General features: G+C 44.6%; 1 protein-coding gene across 1 annotated transcript in view; it reads left to right on the forward strand.

Annotated features, from left to right (window-relative positions):
• The window catches only part of kiaa1109 (KIAA1109 ortholog), a 63,285-nt gene that overhangs the window by 6,608 nt on the left and 34,728 nt on the right, over positions 1 to 21,949 (forward strand). Inside the window, exons 7-35 of the mRNA XM_042214149.1 lie at positions 3,872 to 4,048; positions 4,255 to 4,383; positions 4,987 to 5,106; positions 5,223 to 5,551; positions 6,184 to 6,434; positions 6,672 to 6,915; positions 7,082 to 7,573; positions 8,661 to 8,934; positions 9,036 to 9,173; positions 9,336 to 9,406; positions 9,706 to 9,879; positions 10,364 to 10,484; positions 10,641 to 10,790; positions 11,260 to 11,387; positions 11,724 to 11,926; positions 12,112 to 12,318; positions 12,443 to 12,654; positions 13,751 to 13,902; positions 14,267 to 14,417; positions 14,581 to 14,733; positions 14,900 to 15,140; positions 15,369 to 15,517; positions 16,160 to 16,391; positions 16,864 to 17,013; positions 17,163 to 17,234; positions 19,073 to 19,257; positions 19,688 to 19,863; positions 19,998 to 20,589; positions 21,345 to 21,543. Of these exons, the coding sequence (XP_042070083.1) occupies positions 3,872 to 4,048; positions 4,255 to 4,383; positions 4,987 to 5,106; positions 5,223 to 5,551; positions 6,184 to 6,434; positions 6,672 to 6,915; positions 7,082 to 7,573; positions 8,661 to 8,934; positions 9,036 to 9,173; positions 9,336 to 9,406; positions 9,706 to 9,879; positions 10,364 to 10,484; positions 10,641 to 10,790; positions 11,260 to 11,387; positions 11,724 to 11,926; positions 12,112 to 12,318; positions 12,443 to 12,654; positions 13,751 to 13,902; positions 14,267 to 14,417; positions 14,581 to 14,733; positions 14,900 to 15,140; positions 15,369 to 15,517; positions 16,160 to 16,391; positions 16,864 to 17,013; positions 17,163 to 17,234; positions 19,073 to 19,257; positions 19,688 to 19,863; positions 19,998 to 20,589; positions 21,345 to 21,543 (5,872 nt within the window). The remainder of the gene's footprint in view (positions 1 to 3,871; positions 4,049 to 4,254; positions 4,384 to 4,986; positions 5,107 to 5,222; positions 5,552 to 6,183; positions 6,435 to 6,671; positions 6,916 to 7,081; positions 7,574 to 8,660; positions 8,935 to 9,035; positions 9,174 to 9,335; positions 9,407 to 9,705; positions 9,880 to 10,363; positions 10,485 to 10,640; positions 10,791 to 11,259; positions 11,388 to 11,723; positions 11,927 to 12,111; positions 12,319 to 12,442; positions 12,655 to 13,750; positions 13,903 to 14,266; positions 14,418 to 14,580; positions 14,734 to 14,899; positions 15,141 to 15,368; positions 15,518 to 16,159; positions 16,392 to 16,863; positions 17,014 to 17,162; positions 17,235 to 19,072; positions 19,258 to 19,687; positions 19,864 to 19,997; positions 20,590 to 21,344; positions 21,544 to 21,949) is intronic.

A 21,949-nucleotide genomic window follows, 5' to 3' on the forward strand; every position in this document is an offset into this window, starting at 1 on the left:
GGGAGGGGGATGAGAGCCATTCTGGATCTCCGTGCCCTGAACCGGCATTTGAGGACATACAAGTTCAGGATGTTGACGCACGCCTCGCTGCTACGGTTTGTACGAGCGGGCGACTGGTTCACACCAATCGACCTGAGGGATGCTTATTTCCACATCCCCATATATCCCCCACACCGAAAGTATCTGAGATTTTCTTTTCAGGGGATGGCATACGAGTTTGTAGTCCTGCCTTTTGGTCTCTCACTGAGCCCAAGGGTGTTTGTGAAATGCACCGAGGCAGCAGTGGCCCCGCTCAGGAAAAAGGGCATTCGGGTGGCCACGTACATCGATGATTGGCTGGTGGCAGCCCCAACCCGCCAGGGAGCGACTTGTCACACAAATGCTCTCATACACCATCTGGAGAGTTTGGGTTTCCAGATAAACGTGGAAAAGAGCACATTGACGCCAACTCAATGCATTACTTTCATAGGGCTCAGCCTAGACTCCCTTCGGGTGAGGGCTTTTCTGTCCCCGGAGAGAACGGCGGCCATACAGTCATCCCTTGCACTGTTTCGCAGAGGCAACACAGTGACCCTCAAACAGTGCCAGAGGCTGCTCGGTCTGATGGCTTCTTCTCTAGTGGCGATAACACTGGGACGCCTGCACATGAGAGGCTTTCAGCGCTGGGTGGGCTCACGGGGACTGGACCCTCACCGAGACGGCCACCGTCGCGTGAGAGTCTCTGCAGAATGTTCACTCGCTCTCCGCGAGTGGAAGAGGCCAGGTTTCTTGTCTCAGGGCGTTGCCATGGGGGCAGTTTCAGCCAGGAAGGTGATTTCCACAGATGCCTCTCTTTCCGGCTGGGGGGCCACCCACGAGGGCAGAACAGTGAATGGGGAATGGGGCCCTCACGTGCGCTCCGCCCACATAAACTGTCTGGAACTGCTGGCGGTTCACCTGTCGCTAAAACACTTTCTCCCTTGGCTGAGAGGTCATCATGTCTTAGTGAGGTTGGACAATTCCACCGTTGTGGCCTACATCAACAGACAGCGGGGTCTGGGGTCCCCCAAGTTACACACACTGGCACACAGACTGATAGTCTGGAGCAGTGTCCACCTGCTGTCACTGAGAGCAGCTCAACTCACGTGCCGGGGATCTTGAACTTTGGAGCAGATCTTCTCTCCAGGGGCAACCTGCTGTATGGGGACTGGAAGCTTCACCCGGAGGTGGTGAAGCAGATCTGGCTGCGATTCGGTCAGGCGACCGTGGACGTTTATGCATCCAGGGAGAATGCTCAGTGTCCCCTGTTTTACTCGCTGCACGATCAGAGAGCTCCACTCGGGGTGGATGCTCTAGCTCACGAGTGGCCGAGAACCCTCCTCTATGCTTTTCCCCCAGTGGCCCTCATTTCTCCAACTCTGGCCAGAGTGAGGGAGAGAAGTCACTATATGATCCTGATAGCCCCGCACTGGCCAGGGAAACACTGGCTGGCGGAGATTTTTCAGCAGCTGTGCGGCCCTCCTTGGCCGTTACCACTACGCAGGGACCTCCTGTCTCAGGCACAGGGGGAATATTCCACCCCCACCCAGAGAGGCTAGCTCTATGGGCTTGGCCCGTGAGTGGTTTAACCTGAACACGGTGGGGCTCCCTCATAGTGTTATCGACACTATTCAGTGTTCTAGAGCATCGTCTACTCGGACGCTATATGAGCACAAGTGGCGTGTGTTTGAAAGCTGGTGCTTAGAATCACAGGCCATCCCTTTTCAGTGCTCTGTGGCTGTGATTCTGTCATTTCTTCAGGCCCTGATTGATAAGGGTAAAGCCTTCTCCACCATCAAGGTGTATTTGGCAGCAATTTCAGCCTGCCATATTGGTTTTGAGGGAAAGACTGTTGGCCAGCATCCCTTAATATGCCGTTTCATGAAGGGTGCACGGCGTAAATTGCCTACGTCTAGGCCGTTGGCTCCATCGTGGGACCTTCCCACAGTATTGGCTGCGCTCTCCTGTTGCCCATTTGAACCCCTGGAACAGGTTGAGTTGAAATTTCTGTCCTTGAAGACGGCTCTTTTAATTGCTTTAGCTTCTGCTAAACGTGTGGGAGAGATCCACGCGCTGTCAGTGCATCAGTCAGAGGAGCAACAGCGGCTGCATACCTTGTGTCCAGTCCGTGCCTGCGCATTTACATGGACCGAACCCAGAGTGTCAGACAAAGTGACCAGCTGTTCGTGTCCTGGGCTAAACCACATATGGGAAAGCCTGTGTCTAAACAGCGCCTCTCCCATTGGATAGTAGGAGCAATTGCCCTGGCCTATACTAGCAGGGGCCTTCAGCCCCCTGCTGGCTTACGTGCGCATTCCACTAGAGGTCTGGCAACCTCATGGGCTCTCTTTAGGGGAGTTTCTATTCAGGAGGTGTGTGCAGCTGCATGCTGGACCTCACCTCATACATTTGCTAGGTTTTACAGGTTAGATGTGACAGCACCTAACCTAGCACATTCAGTCCTCAGTGCAGGTTCTTCCCGGGTGGGGGCCTCTCCCCTGTGAAGTGCTGTTGGGGACAGTTGTCTTCTTAACAGGCATGTCTGGCAATCCGGGAGTCAGTATTTCTCCCATAGTGAGACACGAATGCTATGAAAGAGAACTTAAGGTTATGTATATAACCCCGGTTCTCTGAGTAGCATGAGTGAGTGTCTCACCAGACCGCCCTCCTTGCTATGGAAGCGAGGGAGAGGTGGGCTTGTTTTGAATGACATCTGACGCTATGTCAGCCTATTATATAGGGAGGCACTGGCCCCTCCTGACATGGGCGTCACCTAGCCAGCCTGTAAGGGCTGGCGTAATGGTATTTGAGCTTCTAATGAGGTCACGCAGGAGGCGTTCCCCATAGTGAGACACTCACTCATGCTACTCAGAGAACCGAGGTTATATACATAACCTTAAGTTTTCTTCTTCTTCTTTTTTTAAAAATATAGATATACAGCTTTAGTTTTAGAATTTCTGTCCCCATGAAAATCCAAACACCTTTGTCAAGTTCTGTCAAGGAAACAACAGGTGATGATATAACCCCTAAGAAATGTTGGCCTATTGGCAGCCTGATGGAGCAGTAACACAGTGCACAGTCTGATGTCAGATAAGGAGAGGTGTAAGTCTTTGTTTGTCATGTCCACATGTAAATGCAGAAACTGAGTTTGTGAAAATCTCCACACTGGAAGGTGTTTTTCAAAAGCTGTTTACCCAAATGTGGACAATAAACTGAGACCTACAGGGTGCTGGTGTAATTTACTTTTCTCATACTAATCACATTTGGCCAAAGTTCTTTAACTTAAGCAAATTCTGCCATTTCTTCACTCTTTCCTTTAAACTGGCAGCAGTTGTGTTTTGTAGTATTTTCAGTGCAATTTTGCTATTAACTTGAATTTATTCAGATATTACTTGAAACCACTTAAGTCAAGCAACTATATGGCTTTGCATTTTAATTGAGTCAGCAATAAAAAAACGAACTGACTTTTTTAAAACTTAGGCTGAAAGGGCAATTCAGTCCTTCAAAAACCATAAAAGCTGCTGTAGATGTTGCATAATGTGAATTGCGCTTGCTATAGCCACATATTTACATAAGCAGCTGCATATTGTGCAACTGCACAGAATTTGTAATCTTTAGCTGTGTTAGATCCTATTTGCTGCTGAGTTAATAACTTTCACTAATCCTCAACAGAGAATGTGTCTTCATCTCCCTCCCTTGGCTAGATAATATGCACTCTTTAAATCTGGAATACGGAAAATCTGGAGGCTTATTAAAGAACGTTGTCACAGGTTACACGTTAGGGGGAAAAAAAGCATCGTGCCATATCAATTTATGTTGGTTTTGTAAGTGCAAATCCTTTCTTTTGTGACAGCGTCCCACAGCTGATGGGGTGTTGAGAGACGGCCACCTGAGTCTGTCTGGCCTACAGATGAGGGCCCATGCCATGTTCTCCGCTCAGGGCCTCCCTCTGGGCAGTGACACACTGGAGTATGCATGGCTTATTGATATGCAAGCTGGGGGGCTCACTGGCAGGGTCACTGTTCCACAGGTGTGTGAGTCTGTTTTATTAACTGGAATTAAACACCAGTACAGTAGAAATCAAACCCGCGTTTGCAAATTTTAAAGAAATGTGCAAATTTTTACTTAAAAGCTTGTCAGAGTGTGCTGTGCTTTAATGTTTTTCATGCTTCAAACCCCCGTAATCACTGTATCTATTTTATTTTCTTGTTACTGTTTTTCGTGGTGATTATTTAGGTGGCCAGCATGATTGAGTGGGCTAAGACTTTCCTTTTCCACGTGTTCTCCCGGGAGTTCCAGCTAGAACAACCCAAGCCCTCTGTCATCTGCCAGCACGGTGTTGATCGTCGCATCTGCGATGCCAAGGTGCAGCCAGACAGCATACAATGAAATACTGCGTGATATTTGAGACTCATTTCTAAACACATTTTCACTTTCTCTGCTGTCAGGCTCTGGTTTGAACTAGTTAGCAGTCGTGTGTCTGAATTGCTTACTGGAAGCTGCTAAATTAGATCATTATGGCTGATGGCTGCTTTTTGTGAGATTTGAATGCTGGTCCGAGCTGTCCTTTGTGAAATGAAATGTTCAAATGAGACCAGAAAATAAACTGAGACCACTTTGAGCCTTTCTTTAATGATGCATGACTCAGAAAGTGCACTTTTTCTCACAGAAAAACAAAGTCTGAGAAAAAAGTCTAACCCGTATCTATTTATCTGCTTGGAACAGCTGTACATACACAGCACCATGATGTATAAAATGATGGAATATGTCTCACAAAGTGTCTTGTCTGTATACGAATACTAACAAGGATATTTTTGAAAATGCTGCCTAAAAGCCCTCATTAGTGTCTAAGCCACTGTGTCTACAGGCTGTGCAGCAGTATTTAAAGCACAGTCTAACACTAAACAGGAGCTTGGCTTTTAGTAAAGGTTCAAAAGTTTCTGCTACTAAATGATGGTTGTCTTTCAGTTGAGCTGCCTCCCCGGTCACTGTCGCACATCCGAGGAGCTGAAGTACACCATGACCCGCCTGGCCATGGATGGAGTTGACCTCTTCATTGTCGAGCATGGCTGTGCTGCCAGTATCAAGGTAATGAGCGTAAAAAAACCAAAACTCTGAAGCTATAACTGTTTAACTTCAGAATGTTTCTTTTTCTATACTTTTTGAGGATCTTCTCTGTTTTCTCTCTTCTTCCCCACCTCCAGACGGGCATTATTCGTGTAGCCAACTGTAACCTGCACAACCAGGCAGTGGGCGAGGGCATCAGCGCTGTGGTGCAGGATGTAAACATCCGGCAGTACATTGAACAACAACACGCTGAAGTGACCAGGCTGCAGCCGGCTGGACAGGGTCAAGGTCCGGGTCAGCCGTTGGGTCTCGGTCAGCCACCTTTGCTGCGACGTTCTGTCTGGCTGGAGGCGGGTGCAGTCAACCTGAACCTCATCACGGCAGATATTGCCCTGGCTGCTGACCACCCAGCCAAATGTGAAGTGCAGAGGCAATTTCTGGAACTGCACGATGCTCAAACCAAAAGGTAGAAGAAAACAAATCTAAGCATTTTGTTTTCCAAGCCACTATTTAAAAAAAGAAAAAAAGTTTAATTTGTTTTGTTTTGTTTTTTTATCTCAGCTTTCCAGCAGTGCGGTCACTAGCACCCATGAGATAAATGGGAGACCAATAATTGCAGGTTTTGGAGAATGTAAAAGCTGACATTTCTTTTCAGAGGGGGACTGACTCACACTTTGAATCACACTCCTCTAGAATGTGTCACTGAGACAGTTGTGAAGCTATTCAACTCATTTACATGTTGTTCATTGTATTTCGTCATTTACAGTATCCTGACTCATTAAACATGATATCAGACTAGAGTTTTGGTCACTTGCTGTGATTCTGAATGGAATAATTAAGAATCTGTTAAGGAACCAGTGCTAGTGAAGTGCTTTGTTTTCAGTCTTATATTCCAGCATGTGTATTATTACTGTAGGTAAATGTTACAGGTACATTTTATTGTCAAGGTCTCAGTATGAATGACTGGATAAAATCAGGCGTACAGCAGGGAAAGAAAACCTTTTTTTTTTTTTTTCTTTCAGCTAAGAAAGAGAGCCCCAAAACTATTTTTCTTATTTACTCAATTTCTCTTATTTTATTCACTCCTCTTTTCCTCAGACTCTGGTTCCTGTGGCCAGAGGATGCCAGCATTCGGAACAAGCGAAACAGGAACCGCTGTGGCTGCCTCGGTGGCTGCAGGTTCTTTGGAGGTACCAACATGGGGCTGGACTTCTTCAAGCTAGAAGATCTGACGCCCTCCTCCTCATCTGCATTCTCTTCATCCAGCACCGAGTCAGACATGTGTTACGGCCAATCTTTGCTACAGCCTGGGGAGTGTATCATTACAAAGGAAACGCCCAAAGTGGATGGTAAGATTTATTCTTTATTTTCTACTATCAACAAGAGTGACTCTCCTTTTAAGAAAAAAAAATAAAGAATAATTGCAATCTTTTTAATTCATAAGCAAACGAAACGGAGTCTCTCCTTCTAAACAAGACCCTGCAGGAAGAATGCGTTTCCTTTTCTGTCCCAAGGTTCGATGACTGAGGGTGTTTTAGATAAACAATATGTTGATGTATATACATTTTTTAATCCCTCTCATTTAGGAGGGAAGGCGGTAGGACTGAAAACAGACACACACTCTCCTTGTCTGCCTCCTGAGCTGCCTGAGAGACATGGTCAGCAACACCTGAGTCTCCAGGTGCCCCAACGATCCCACAGCTCGGCCTCTTCCTCTGAAGAAAACAGCTCCTCCAGTGCTGCCTTACCCTTACTGGCAGGAGAGAGAGATTCCCCCTCGCCAAGCACAGAGGAACGCGTGTTCCCCATGAATGGCAAAAGCCCTGCTGAGTGAGTAGCACATTCATGCAATTTACTGTGGTCCAAAAATTCTGAACCCCAAATATTGAACTCTTCTAGTTATGTTCATGTATTAGATATAAAGTGTTGAAGTTTTCCCTCTATATATTTCCTGTCATGCCTCCTGAATGCTGCATTTTCCCCGGTTTCTTTGCAGCACCCTAGGGGAAGTCCCAGAAGTATCACCGGTCTCACCCAACAGCTCCCAGGACCGCTCCTCAGTGCGCTCACCCCTCTGCTCTCCTCTCAAGCGTCAGTCCTCTGTGCACTCTGGTCGGCTGGGCAGCACCAAGAGCCTTTCGGCGGCTGTTTTCACAGATAAGCCGCCACCGGTGTTGTCTGGAGGCGTGCAGTTCAGCAGCGAGGTTTCCCGCAGCGATGAGAACGTCTTGGATTCCCCCCATCAGCGTAGAAGCTACGGCTCCTTTCCCTTCACGCCATCAGCGGACTCGAACACCTTCCATCAGTACCGCTCTGCCGACTCTAGCATGTCAGTGGCCGACAGCGAGGCCTACTTCTCCGCTGCTGAGGACTTTGAGCCAATCAGCAGCGCTGACGAGGGACCGGGGACTTACCCAGGACGCAAAAAGAAGAGGAGGCAGCAGATGCAGCAGCCTCAGCAGCCACCGTATCACATGGAGAACTACAGGTCAGATGAGATGATGACATACTTTAGAAAATGGAGCGTGCAATATTCTCCAAATGTCGCTAAGCCCCAGGGAAGCTTGCAAAAGTTCTCAAAGTTAAAGAGTTTGAAAATTTGAGAGCGAGAGCATGGTCAGATCATGTACAAGGTTAAGCATGGGGATTAAGGAGATGGTAGACTGAAGACAGCTCACAGTAACATCAAAGAGTCTCTCATTTCTCCTCTCTAAGAGCAGATGAATTAATGACCTGTCTAGAAAAGTTCTGACCTTGCTGCATTTCTTCCAAAGTGCTGCCCCTTTTAAATAATAATAATGAGCAGTTGTAAAGAATTTGTTTTAATATATATTGTACATGTTAAGATTCAAACTCTGTTGAAATACACCAAGAGAATGAGTGGTTTCACTTGAAGTTTGAAGGTAGCTGGAGTTGGAAGCAAATTCAGAGACCTTTTAAAAACAAGTAACTAGAAGACCTTCAATCTTTACAATGATTGTAAAATGGCTCGATTCAGCTATGAGTTAGAATACTTGAACCGTGTTATGCAATTTTTATCTTTAATACCAAACTAGTTGCAAATATCAATGTGTAAAGCAACTTGGCCTGAAGCTAAATACGGTGCAGCTTTATTTTATTACTGCGATTCAATCATGCATGCACGGCTGAACGTCATGGAGGGGATTTGAACAAATGAGATGTTTGATCCACGGCAGCCACTCACTGCAGGTATGTTTCGCAAATTGGATTTCGCTCTCGTTCTGAAACTACCTCCTCATTTCTCTGCTGCCATAAATTGCCCTCGCATTGATTTCAGCACGCTTTTTTGATTGATACAGCGTCCACGAAAACAAAAATAATCGATTCGCTCTCGTGAAAAGTTTCACTCGTGGAAACTATGAAAGCATAAAGCTGAATTCAAGAGCATAAAACTGCACACGGACGTTCTCAACATTTTGGTTCACAACTAAGCTTTCAAAGGATTTTTGCTTTTAGATGAAATGAAAGACCGTTTTGCACCAAAACACTGACATTTTTTTAATCACTTGACAAATTAATTGAGTCCTTTTTATTCATATTTTGTCCTGCCACAGCCGAAGCTCCATCTACCACAGTGTTGAGGGTCCCCTCACGTACGTTCTCAATGGGGAGCTGATCACTGAACCACGTCCTCTGCCGATGCCTCCTACACTCCCTCCACTGCCGCCTCAGCCCCTGCCCAGCCACACATCTCAGGCCTCCTTTGTCTCAGCCCTGGCAATGGAGGAGGAAAGCTCAGTGGAGGCAGAAAAGATGGCGGAACCGGGCCCGGTAACTCGACAGCCTCATGTCATGGCGTGTTACCAGAACTACCTAGCCCACTACCAGGTAAATTCTTTAGCATTACACCCCTGATGGAAATTTTGTTCATCTATAGCCTGACATTATGATTTGATTATTATCCCTATATTTAACTTTACCTCTGCTAGGTCTCAAATTGGTCTGTCAAACAACCCACCAATAAAAGAACCTCAAAGTCTTCGCTGCATCGCCCCCTTGATCTGGACACGCCTACCAGCGAGGAGAGCTCTGGCTCTTTTGACCAGCTCTCCATCCCAAGCTTTAAGGTCTTTATCTTAATAGTATTAGTCTTCATGTAGTGAGATTACTGACTCAGTCCACATGTATTATTTCCTCTGTAATGCTGTTAATGCTGGCATTGTGCCTCTATGTCCATTATTCACTCAGACCATCAGTTTAAGAATGGGCCTGTTTCTTATACATTACAGGTAATAAAGCACGGCCTCTCAGCCAGCTCGCTGTTAGACAGAGGTGTTCAGCTGATGGGTGAGAACAACAGGTATTTGACCTTCATCATTATCACTTCCAGTTGAAAAATTCTCATTAGAAAGTGTGGGCTGTTTTTTTTTTTTGTTTGTTTTTTTTTTGTTTTTTTGCTTTAAAATCATAGATTTTTCCAATAACTTTTAATTATGAAGTTACTGTATTGCCGCTCAGCTTCATGGCATTGTTTTCTTTTTATCAGCCAGTAATGTGTCAGCCACCATTACTAATTATACTCTACAACACACAAGTTGCAGTCCTTTGAGGTTGCAGCTTCTTCTATGTTTGCTTTAAGCTTTCTTCATATCTCTACAGTACCCCGTATACACCCCTGGATAAGAGGGCCATGGAGAACACAGATGAGGACACAACCACAGATGACTGGTCTCTGGAGCAGCCCCTAGCTCAGACCAGAACCACTGCCATTGTGGAGGTGAAAGGAGCCATCAACGTGGTGCTCACACCTCTTGTGGCTGAATCCCTGGACAGGTAGTTACGACGCTTATCAGACAGAGTTAGCTGGCCTGGAACATTTCTGTTGTCAGGCTGCCTCATTAGCCACATCTCCTTTAGAAATGGGTTTTTAATACTGGTTTGAAAAACCAGATTATAAAGATAATCTCATGACTGCCAAAAAACTCTTTCTCACACTGCACTTTCTTAGTTTCCGGTTATTTTTAGCCTGAGGCTAAGATTTGACCTTAAGCCAGTTTAATCCCTCTGCACAATGAAACTTGGATCTAAAATTCTGCTGACAGAGCTTCAGAGTCTGGTTCTTTTCTTGATTGTTTAGCAGTGGGAATCTTTAGTTTGCCAGAGGCCAGCAGCACTGGGTTGGAAATGTTCTAAAAGACATTAATCACTTGTTCAGTTTGGAGCCTTTACAGTTTTTTGCAGATAGATAAAACTTGTACCAACTCTTTCTATAAAACTAGAAGTTTTCTAATAGCTCTGTGTACTTGGTTTGTTTCAGGTACATCGAGTCCATGGCCCACTTTGCAAGCATCCGACACCCAGCAGCGATTCTGGATGACCTGCACGGGAAAGTCCTCAATGAAGCCTATCAGATCAGCAAATCTACCGTCACTGAGTCTGTAAGTACAGCAAGTCACAGCGCAGAGCAACAACAGCTTAACATTTAAAATGTTGAGAGATTTAATAAAATCTCTGCCTTAGCTTAAAAGTGAGTAGAAGCGGGGTTTATTGCCTGTTGACTCTTGTCCCTCTATTTTGGGTCTGGATCCGCACAGAGCCAAACAGGCAAGCAGGAGCATAAGCTGTCCAAGACGGAGGGCACGACCCCTGGTTCCCTAAACATCTCCCATGGCCAGACAGACCTGTCCGTCAAACCAGATAATGTGAAAATCAAGGGCCTCCAAGCCAACGTGTCCATCCCCAAGGTGAGACCTGTGACCCAGAATAATGAGAGGCCAGTGGCTGTCCTAAAAAATATGCTCTAGCCACAAGGGGTTCGGAGCAAGCACAGAATCATGAGCACTACTGCAGATCCCTTTATACTGAAACAATGAATATGCAGTAGTTTCTGATTTAGTGTGGAGTATTTTAATAACAGCTTAGTGTTATTTAGCTGCTTGTTTATTATTTTCATTTTACTGTGGAGCTATAGATTTGGAAACATGGCCCTTTCCGAAGTTTCAGACGCCATTAGATTATACAAGCATTTTACAATTCCTCTGAATGGAATGTGTATGACTACTTAAATGACTACCAGTACTATCATACTTTGTCTTGTTATTCTGGACACAAGTATTTCTGAATGTTTGATTTTGAAGAGCAATGTTTTTCCCACACAGCATTTAACTTCAAGTTGGATTTGTGTTTCTTTCTCTTGTTGTCTTTTATGTGCAGGTGAACCTTTGCCTCCTGCAGGCCTCTGTAGAGGAAGGGTCACCATCTTGCTCCAGTAAGAGTGTCACACATGTGTCTCTAGTGGCACTATGCTTTGACAGGATTGCCACCCAGTTCAGGATGAACAGGTAATGCCTCCAGCTCTTGTCATGACATTGTATGTGTTTGTGTGCTTACAGTCTTACAGTGACTAAGCTTTTTGGAGTGTGTATGCCCGGGGCAAATATCCTCGTTTGACACGCTCGGTTTGACACACTCCATCACGTTTGGTTGTTGGATTGCTTTTTTTTTTTTTTTTTTAAATGTATATATTTTTTAGGAGTGCTAGGTCAGTAAGATTTAAGAATTCAACCTAATTCAGATTTTTTTGTTTGATTGAAAACAGGAGATGTGCAGAGTATGAAATCAACTAAATTTACATTATAAAGATTTTTAACATGCACATTTTCCGCTGCTGCTTTCAGGGGAATTGTAGAAGAGACTCCCAACACCACAGAGCACGGCCGACCCTCTGTCATGTTTGAGAAGTACGCTTCAGCCACTAAGATGCAGCCTCAGTCTTCGGGCTCTTTGCGCTCCAACGCTGGCATCGAGAAAGGCAAAGAGATTGCTGCAAGACTTAATATCCACCGAATCCACAGCCAGCTCCGAGGCCTGGACTCCACAGGTTGGCTTTGCAGAACCGAAGTCTTATTTGAACATCACTCCAACCTCTTTGTTACAACGCTGTGTAACGATGTGGAAAGATTTGCTCTTATTTGACCTTCGCTATCAAGATTCGCTGGATTTTAGCACATGTTGTTTTTATAAGGTTTGTAGCATTTTCTAATAGTTGTGTTACTTCTTCTTCAGCTGTAGATATTGGCACATGTGCTATCACAGCAATTCCTTTTGAGAAGTCCAAAGTTCTCTTTGGCCTGGAGGAAATGGAGGAGTTTTCACTGGTGGATGAAACTGATGCCCAGGCAACAGCAGGCGATCTGGGCCGTTCTGCCGCATCTCTGGAGAAATGGGGCTGGATCATGTTTGAATGTGGCATTGAGAATCTCACAGTCAAAGGTAAGTCAATGCAGGCTCCTTAAACATATATCCTGACTAAGTTTGCTCCTGGGAATCTGAATATTCTGATTTAGATGACGGCTTTTCTGTAGCCATTTATAAATGTGTTACACTTGTTTTGCAGGGGGCCGTCAGTCAGGAGCTATTCTTTACAATGCGTTCGGTGTGATGGGGCGCTCAGACGCAGGAGGGAAGACAGGAATGTCAAAGTCCAACGGTTCAACCGGCTCTCAGACAGGAAGCGGTTATAGTACTGATATGTCTGATGACAACCTCCCACATGATGCTGTCAGTCCAGCCTCTGATGTTAATGAGCACTCAGACTCAGACGACCAGGTGAGAAACCAGAAAGTCTTCTAACCTGTGAAGTGGCTAAAAAAATGAGCATAACTCTGATGGCTTTTTGGTTAGGGTGAAACGACTAATTGCCATGACAGTAAGATATAGGCCACTGCACAATAAAGAGTGATACCAAAGTGGTTCTGGTAATAAACAGCGTAACAGGAAGTTTAACCAAAATCATAAACTGTAACAATAATGCATTTGTAAGGGGGTTGAAGGGCAGCTGCATTGAAAAGATGAGGTTACTGAAGAAGTGAGATATTCATCTAAAAGGCAGAAGTGTGAGAAACAGCAAGACACAACATGTTCATCTTGCTTGAGCAGGCAGGCAGAATTTTCACAGCTGACAGGTGTTTCCAGATGTGATGCTTAAATTTTTCTGCAGAAGCATGAAACAGCCCGAGGACCGAAAAGCGAGTGAAGCTGGCAAAAAACGCATCAGTCTGACTTTGCTTCAGAATCAAACACTGTTTTGCAGTGCCATCAGCTCCGATCTGGCAAAAAAATAAACCAAAAAAAGCAAACAGTAGGATCCTGTTGCACCGTTTCTTATGGAAGACTCGCAGGAACAAACAAATGCTGTGATAAACATGTATCTACAGTTTGTCCCCCACGCTCGTGATGAAGAGGGAGTGGAGCACTGTGCAGGTTCCTCACGGGGGCTTTATTTCTGAAAATAGATTTCAGTCAGAATCATTTTAATGCTCCGAATCAAAGTCAGATAAGTGTTCATTTCCATATTCCTCGCAGGATATGTGTCATCACTATAGAATTTATCCTGAACAACTAGGCAACAAGCTAACAGTGTCATAAAAAAGTGCAAAAGCTCTGCTGTCTTTAATGGACAACAGTCTGATTCAGATTTGTTTTGCTCACATGAAAGTTAAAACAATAAAATTAATGTTCAGATATGTGCAAAAAAAAAAAAGTCAAACTTATTTCTCACCCACGAGAAAAAAAAAGATACAACAACCTTGCATACATTTTATTGAATCTGAAAAATGATCTGTGATAGGAAATGGAGCTCTACACGGAGGAGAGCCATAAATCCATTACCTCCTGTTAAATCCTCTTCACTTCTGCTCTGCAGGACGAAGGGGTTGAATCAGACGACCTGAAGAAAGACCTTCCTCTCATGCCCCCACCGCCTGACTCCAGCAGCATGAAACTGACCATTAGAGAGATCTGGTTCAGTTTTGCTGCTCCCACCAATGTGCGGTCCGCCTCACAGGCCATCTCCAGGTAGGGCTCTGTGATGCCTGTATGACTATACACTGTACAGAAAAGCTGTATTAAAATCACACCAGCACTTTTCTTTACGTCAGCCACTTTTCATCATCGTCTGTCTGAAGCACGATAAGCTGATTAGTCATTCTCTTTTAGTTTTAAGTTGAGTTGTGAATTTCCTCATTATTTAGCCTACTGTGCTTGGCATCTGCACTAGAAAATAAAGAAACAAAGCAATTCTTAACCACTTGCAGTTGCAGGCATATTAATTTAAATGCAGTGCCTTTTAACCTATAAACTTTGCAGAAGTCTGATTATATTTTTGGTTGTAATGAGCAGTGGTTATTAAGGTGACTGTTGTGTCTGTGTGTGTTTATAGGCAGTTGAATCTTCTCAGCACAGCCACACCTGCCATTGGCGCCTGGTTGGTTCCCATTGACCAGCTCAAATCATCACTTCGGAAACTGGACATGGAGGGCACGCTACGTGTTTGTGCAGTCATGGGCTGCATCATGACCGAGGCTCTGGAGGTTAGGAGCACATATGTGTATACATCAGGAGTGTAGGGTCTCCTGGTTGAATTGCTATTTCAAAACATTTTCTTAAGTGAGCTTAATATAATGGAAAAAACATTTAAAACAGTTATAATTCCCAGCAACAGATGCCTTTTATTTATTTCTCAATCCCCAACAGAAAAAGAGCATCCACATCCCGATCAGGAGCAAGTACAACCGCGTGACCAAACGAGCCCGCTACCTCCACGAGAACCCCTCCTGCATGCTTTGTAACATCCTGCACCGCTACCTGCAACAAGCTGACTACTCCGTCATAGAGGAAGCTACTATGGTTAGTACGAGCCCTTCTCTTCTGTTGCACTGCTGCAGGATCATAACATGATCATGTGTAGTGTAGCCTCAAACGTCTCTTTTCTCTTGTCTTCTCTGCATTATTTAAATGAATCTGTTGTCAGTGTGAAACAGTGGCGCTGATCTCTCCTCTCCTTTTACCCCAGAATGATGGGGTTCCAGCCCTGGTCACTCTAAAGAAAGGTTTGGTAGCATTGGCCAGGCAGTGGATGAAATTCATCGTGGTAACTCAGGGTTTCAAGGCTATTGGTCTGATGAGGCCCAACCAGCTTACCAAACCCAAGGAGCCTCAGCAGAACGAGGGTGACACAATTTTGGGACTGGACAATGGAGCTGCTCTGCAGAGTGACACCAGCGCGGATGGAGCTGAATTTGAATTCGATGCAGGTGGGAAACTACAGCTTTCACAGTGCTAATAATATTGTGAGGCACCCATCTGTTGCCACAGATGGGCTGTGAAACTCTTGACCTTTACTTTGTCAGTGTTTGCAAAGATGTGTTATAGACTGATACCACTAGTTTGCTGAAAGGAGCTCTGGGGTTGAGTGACAGACTGTTCAACCTCTTTAAAGGATTTTTTTTTTCAGAGTTTTATTTTGTGTTGTTATTTTTAAGCCACAGTGAGTGAACACACGATGTTGCTGGAGGTAGCATGCAGCCGCCCCCCACCGAAGGAAGCCAACTCTGGGCCTGTGAGCGGAGTGGAGATCATGAGGAAACTTTCCAAGTCGCATACACACAACGAGTCTGTGCTCAGAATAAAGGTATGAGTTTCGGTTTTATGTCATGCATTCGTATACAATGCAGGCTGTAAAGATGGACGATGCACAACAGATGGATGTACTTTCTTGTAATTAAAAAAAATCTTCAGAGATTGTGGATGTCACACGTTTGGATTGTCGGTTGGATGAAATGAGGAATTTTAGGTTGTCGTGAGAGATTCAATGACTCTCTGAAGAGAGTCATTGTTTTTTGGTTTTATTTTTTCTGACATTTCAAAACCCAAGGTTTCATAATGATAGTCTGGTTTACATAAACACTTTGCAAAGGTAGTAGCTCTCCACTGCAGACTGATTGTGCTGTCTTGACTGTGGTATGAAGGTGATTCTGCTTTTGGAAAGCCAGGAGGGATTAGAGCTTAACACTGAGTGACGAGGTGACATTTTCCTCTCTCCTAAATTAAAGTGTGATGTGTTTATACAGTATTTTTTTTCTTTTTTAGACAACTCGGCTCTTTTGTCTAAAAAGTATTACCTCAGCTTTAGGTTCAGCCATGTTCATAATGTTGCCAGACGAAGTTTATCCCACCTGTCGCTGAACTAGAACGGGCTCTGGCAGCTTGAGGAAAAAATTATATAGTGTGAACACAAACTCCTCTCAGCAATCTGTACATTTGTCATACCCAGGGTTCGCATCCCTACCAGTCGCTGAGCTACACCAGTGGTGACACAGCAGCTGACTCACCCGCCCATGTGAGCCGCGCAGGCCTGCCAGCCAAGGACAGCCCCAGGAAGGAGAGCCTTCTGAGCAACCTGACGGGCAGCTTTCGGAGTCTGCACAATCTGCTGGAGGGCACGCCCCAGAGGAACGAGCCGTCTGCCGCCACCGCAACCAAGAGCAGCTCGCTCACTCGCACAGGTGCTCGCACTCGACTGCTATTTTGTTGCACCGCTGCTAACTGCAGTATGGGGAAGGTTCTGGTAAAAGTCGATCATTAGCTTGAACTTGATTTTCATCACAGCTTCAAACAATCTAGTTGCATTTCTGTTCCAACAGTGACCTCTGCTGTTCAGCAATGTCAGTAATGAATAAACTGCAGCGTGCTCTTAAATCCGCCACCAGCTCACTGTGAACAAATATGTAGAGAGAGAGATTTGCACTTAAACCCAAGAAGGACAAAGATGAGAAATAAAAGCTGTAAAAAATAGATTAGAATATGTTTTTAAGGTGTGAAAGTGGGAACATTGTGGAAACACCTCCTTATACGCATTATCCACGTGCTGACTGTAAAAGATGAATTATGCATGAACAGCAGTCAATCCAAGTGTACTGTCGAGGTTTTTGTAGTCTGTTCCGTGATGCAATATACTCTCAATCTCTCCTTGTTTAGGGACAGACATGCTGACTGAGCACCCGCTGCTGTCGGAGCCCTCCTCTGTCAGCTTTTACAACTGGATGTCCAACGCTGTGAGCAACAAGACGGGGGCTGGAGTCCAGGAGTCTCCGGTCAACCGCTCCCAGCACAACAGTCTACAGACAGGTGAGACACAATGAGCTTAATAGAGGATGATTTTGTTTTGCTATATAATGCTCTATTTTATGCATTTTTGTTATGATGATATTGGAATAGATAAAACAATTATTCACTCTTGCGGTAACAGTTCAAAGTTTTCTGTAATGTTGTTTCAGTAGCCTCACTGGGTTCTTCTGTCAACCCCTGCTACCAGTACCAACCGCTGCCAGATAACAGTCCAGAAGGAGGTCAGGGCTAAGTAGTCACTGAGTGCTGTGCTGATGGTGTTGTTGAACTAATTAGCTGACTAGCAGCTAGTTTGTGATTTCCCCCCATTAGTTTGTTAGCCATCCAGACCACCTTCATATATACTAGAGAGATATTTTTGATTTATTGCAATGAAAGAAAATTGGAAATTGCATCCCCTTTTTGTTTTGCACGATTTGCAAAATTAGCACAAAAGTCTGCAAAATTCATAAAAAAAAAGAAGACAGAAACCAGTTTGTTTTACAAAAGTATGGCATGCTATTGGAGACTAAAATGAAATGAGAAAAGGCTCTACACAGTTTCTGAAGCCTCAGCTCTGAATTTCTGGCTGTTTGTTTTTTTTGTTTTTGTTTTGTTTTGTTTTGTCTTTTTTTTTTTTTAAGCCAGATGTGACCTATATTTGGATGAGGGTGGAAGACATGGCCTCCATGATCTTATATGAACGAGTCGTTGTTCTCTTAAAAACTCCATCAGGCTTTACTGTCCCTTGCCTCTCCAAAGTTGTGAATTCCCACCAATTAGAGTGATTAATTTAAATTCATCATGCTAGTCTCTTCTTGTGTTTAGTCTTGTTCTTATAAGCCTCTCAAACTGTTCTCACACCTGAATTCTGGATCGTATCAGAAAAACAAGGCGGGGCCCAGGCCCCTGTTGCCATTTCTTACATGTAGTACAAAACAGATATCCAAGTCAAGTGTTCTCACTACTGGAAATGCTCTGTGTGGTTTAGATTAAAATGCTGCCTGGGCATGCAACATCCACTTGGTCAGTGTGAATTCATCAGTGTCTCAAAGTGCAGAACACATGTAGGACTGAAATGTCAGTGATGCGACTAAAAAGCGTCCTCTGATGGATGTAGTAGGAGCCGGAGTAAAGATTTTTACTGAGGAAGGATGTAACGATGCCTCTGTTCGGGTAGATAAGGGGCTGTAATCCAGGTGTGCCAAGATGAACCCGTATAACAGTTATATATATAAGATACAGACAGACGCTTTGCCTCCAGTGTGTCTTGTCTTTTTACCTGTACCACTGGTGCTATTTCAGGTATTTTCAAAACCTTCACATTGCAAAGACCAAATTTCTCCTTGTGGGACAATTAAAGGATTATTATTACTAATCTATTTTTATGTGGTACTAGGTCTCCTTTTTGTTTTGTGAGTCTTGAAGTCTATACACCTCAAGTCATGTGGTAGCCTGTTAGCCTCTCTCAGCGTGAAGCTGTGTAAGAAAAGCTCATGTTGTTTCCTCACTGGTACTTTCCTGCAAAACACACTCTCAGTTTAGTGACCTGAAATTTCTCTTATTCCTCACAACACCGCTCTATCCCTCGCTCTGTTACCCTGTACTCCCACTCATCTTCTAAGCTACAAACTGCAGCACTCTGCATTTTGTTTCACTCTCTCTTAATAGCAGTTTATTACTTGGAATCAGCCATGCAAATGACTGAAAAACATTTGTTACCTTCGCAATTGTGGATACATTTGTAAGTGTGTAATGATCGGATTTGTGCCAAAGATGATTAAGTTCGTCGTTATGTAGTCACCCAAGTGTGAGCCAATGACAGCACAGCAAATTAGCTGCAGCAGTTTCTCACAAACAAATTAAGTAAGTGTGATGTGGCTGTTTACAGTTGCAAATTGTGCATTAAATGGCTGTAAAGTTCCACTTAACGTTCTCTCTTGCTGTCTGTGTAATTCTTTCCAACATGTTTTTTATGAGGAGCTGGAGTGGTAAAGTGCTCTGCTCTCTCACTGCTGCTTGTACGTGTGCCACCTTTTCTTAATCCACGTGGATCCTAAACCACGTTAAACACCCTCAGGTGGGACGTGTAACCTGCCCACCATCCCTTCGGCCTCAGATTTCAACACAGTGCTGTCCAGTGACCAGAACACCCTCGATGGGACCCACTCCCAGCATTCCCAGCACAGCACGAGCCAGGACGACATGGCCGACATTGAAGAGGGGAACCAGTGTCCAGCTGCTGTTCAGCTGGCTGATGCTCAGGTTTGTCTCTAAATCTGTTTTTACACTTTATAATTAGACATGAATTAGTCAGGTAGTTTGTGTGATATCTGCTGCTCACTGATAAGTTTTAGAACTGGTTCAGAAATTGGTTTTTAAATTAGGCTTTTTTATGTTGATGCCGTTAAAGCAGATAAAAGCTAATTCACACTGATTTGCAATTAGTCCGATTTGTTTATCGAGTTAGAAAAAGCTGAATATCGAGCGGGTCTGTTGATAAGGAATCATTCTGTGCTAATATAAATGTCACCTGTCTCATACCGTTCGGCATTCATTGGGCTTTCCATTTCCTTATTTCACCGTTTTATTTTAATTTCATACGCAGATGTCAGACGGATAGAAAGCTTTTAGTTAAGTGTCTACAAAAATATCTTCTTTTCTGTGCGTTGATCGTCTGTTTTCATCCCCTCAGGTTGTTTTTAAGCCTTTACTGAGCTACACAGGCATCCAGGCCCAAGATACCACTCCGCTTAGCTATAAGATGTATTTTGGAGAGCACCTGTCTTTTTCCGGCAACCTCGAGTGCCTCAGAGCAGACATTGCCGACTCTGATACCACCAAGGAGCGCAAAAACAAGCGATCCAGGAGGTAAAACTGTCCTAAAACACGACAGGCACATGTTGCATTACCCATCCCTGCTTTTTGGCTTTTTAAGCCTTTTTCCTTGGTTTCTTCTCTTAATGAAATTATCTGCTAACCCTTTGTGCTTCTTCTATATTAAGGCAAGGCATGGTGAACCTGCCTCCCCTTGAGTTCAAGCCAGCGTTGCTGATTGAGACTTTCAGTGTGAATGCCGTGGTGATGGAGAAGTCAACCAGCGCTCCTCAGGGCCCCACCGCAGCCCCGCTCTCCTTCCACGACCTCAACCGCCGCCACTACAATACATTCCACTGTGACTTCACTACAGCCTGCCAGGCCATCAGCCAGCGCGTCGACATGGCCCTGGTGCGCCTCATCCACCAGTTCAGCACCATGATCGATGATATCAAGGCCACGCAGACCGACATCAAGCTGAGCCGCTACACCGCCGGCTCGGCCTCCCCGACACCCACCTTCAAGGCCCGGCCGTATCGCCACTTCAGGTCGTCGGACTTCAGCCGCAGCTCCCGTGGAAGCCTGAATGGGGCGGGCCGCAGCGGAACCCAGACTCTGAAGAGCAAGAGAGGAGTGGGTGGAGGGGGAGGATCAGGAGGGGGAGCCGCAAATGCTGGTGGTTTACCTCCAAACGGACCTCCATCGGGTATGGACACGCTGGGAAGAAGGGAGCCGAGAGGACGCAGCTCCCTCGGACGCTCAGAAAGACGCACCTCCAAGGTAACGATGATAATGACAGGACAAGATGGGAAAATATCACAATGGAGAGGAAGTAATGCGTATATTTTGAGGAGCCAAACATAATGAAGACTTTGCGCAGTAACTGTAAATGGCTGTGATGAAATTAAATGAAAACCTCTTGTGCCTGTTCAACGGCTCTGTGAGGCGCACCTGTCCAGACCAGTAGAATCACTAAATTCACTCAGCAGCTGACATTTCCTCCACACAAACCCTAGAGGGAGCCAGAAGATTATAGGATTTTCTCAGAACAGACAGTAGTATCTTAAACACATCTGTGATGTTTCAGTAAGAAATATTTTTTTGTTTTCAAAAAAAGTTTTCAACTTTAGAAATCTTCTTGCAAACATGTTTGACTTGGTGAAAGTTCTTTTGTTTCAGAAGTTGGAATATGAGCTTTGAAGTTTGAGGCGCTAAGCACTTTTTAAATTAGATTTTTATTAAAGTAAATGATGTATGAGATACATTTGAAGTATTTTCCCCTCTTAGGGAACTCTCCTGAAATAACTGAGTCACCTCCCTGACACTTATTTCACAAGTGTCTGTTTTTAGCTTTCATTAAGTGGCTCTGTCGTGACAGCTTACTGCATCATAACTATACTGTCAGAGTAAACAACGGGGTAATAAAATAAGGAATGAGTCAGCAGGCCTGTTTATTTACCCTTCAGCCCCACGATGCATATTGTGGCACGTCTACTTTCTGTTTCATAATCTGGAATATTGCGTAATGCCCTCAGGTGTCACGGAAAGGGTCCCGTGACGTGGCCGACCACATGGCGATCCAGATGGATGACTCGGACTCCATCACAGTGTCAGAGCAGAGCGAGCCATCAGCAGAATGTTGGCAGAACATGTACAAGCTGCTCAACTTCTACTCCCTCATCTCCGATCCCACTGGCATCCTGGAGAAAAGCTCCCCGGAGAACGGCCTTTCAGGTGGAAAAAAGCTTCCAGCACACATCCAATTCCACATTTCAGTTGTTTAGCTTAACTGTGTATTTTTCATTATGCTTTACTCTTCACTTTATTTTTAGAGGTTGTTACTGTCTTATAATCTGCACACTATGCTCTGCAAATCTGACTGACTTCCTTCATGATCACTGTTTTATAAACACCTTTTCATTCATTTCTCCTGTTTGTGACACGCCTATTTCAGTTTATCCTACTAGAATATTTTACTGCTGTAACAGAGGAGGCTATGAAGTAGTGACCATTCCTTCGGAGTGGGAGGATAAACTTTCCCAATTTAATAAAAAATAAAAAAAAAGTGGTGCATCTGTCATCACCGATTTTATAAGTGAAAGTACAGAAGCAGTTTTTAATGTAACGTGTAAATCTAAAT

This window comes from Haplochromis burtoni, unplaced genomic scaffold, assembly GCF_018398535.1.
Source record: "Haplochromis burtoni strain Fernald_Lab_line unplaced genomic scaffold, NCSU_Asbu1 Contig_523, whole genome shotgun sequence".
Lineage (NCBI taxonomy): Eukaryota > Metazoa > Chordata > Actinopteri > Cichliformes > Cichlidae > Haplochromis > Haplochromis burtoni.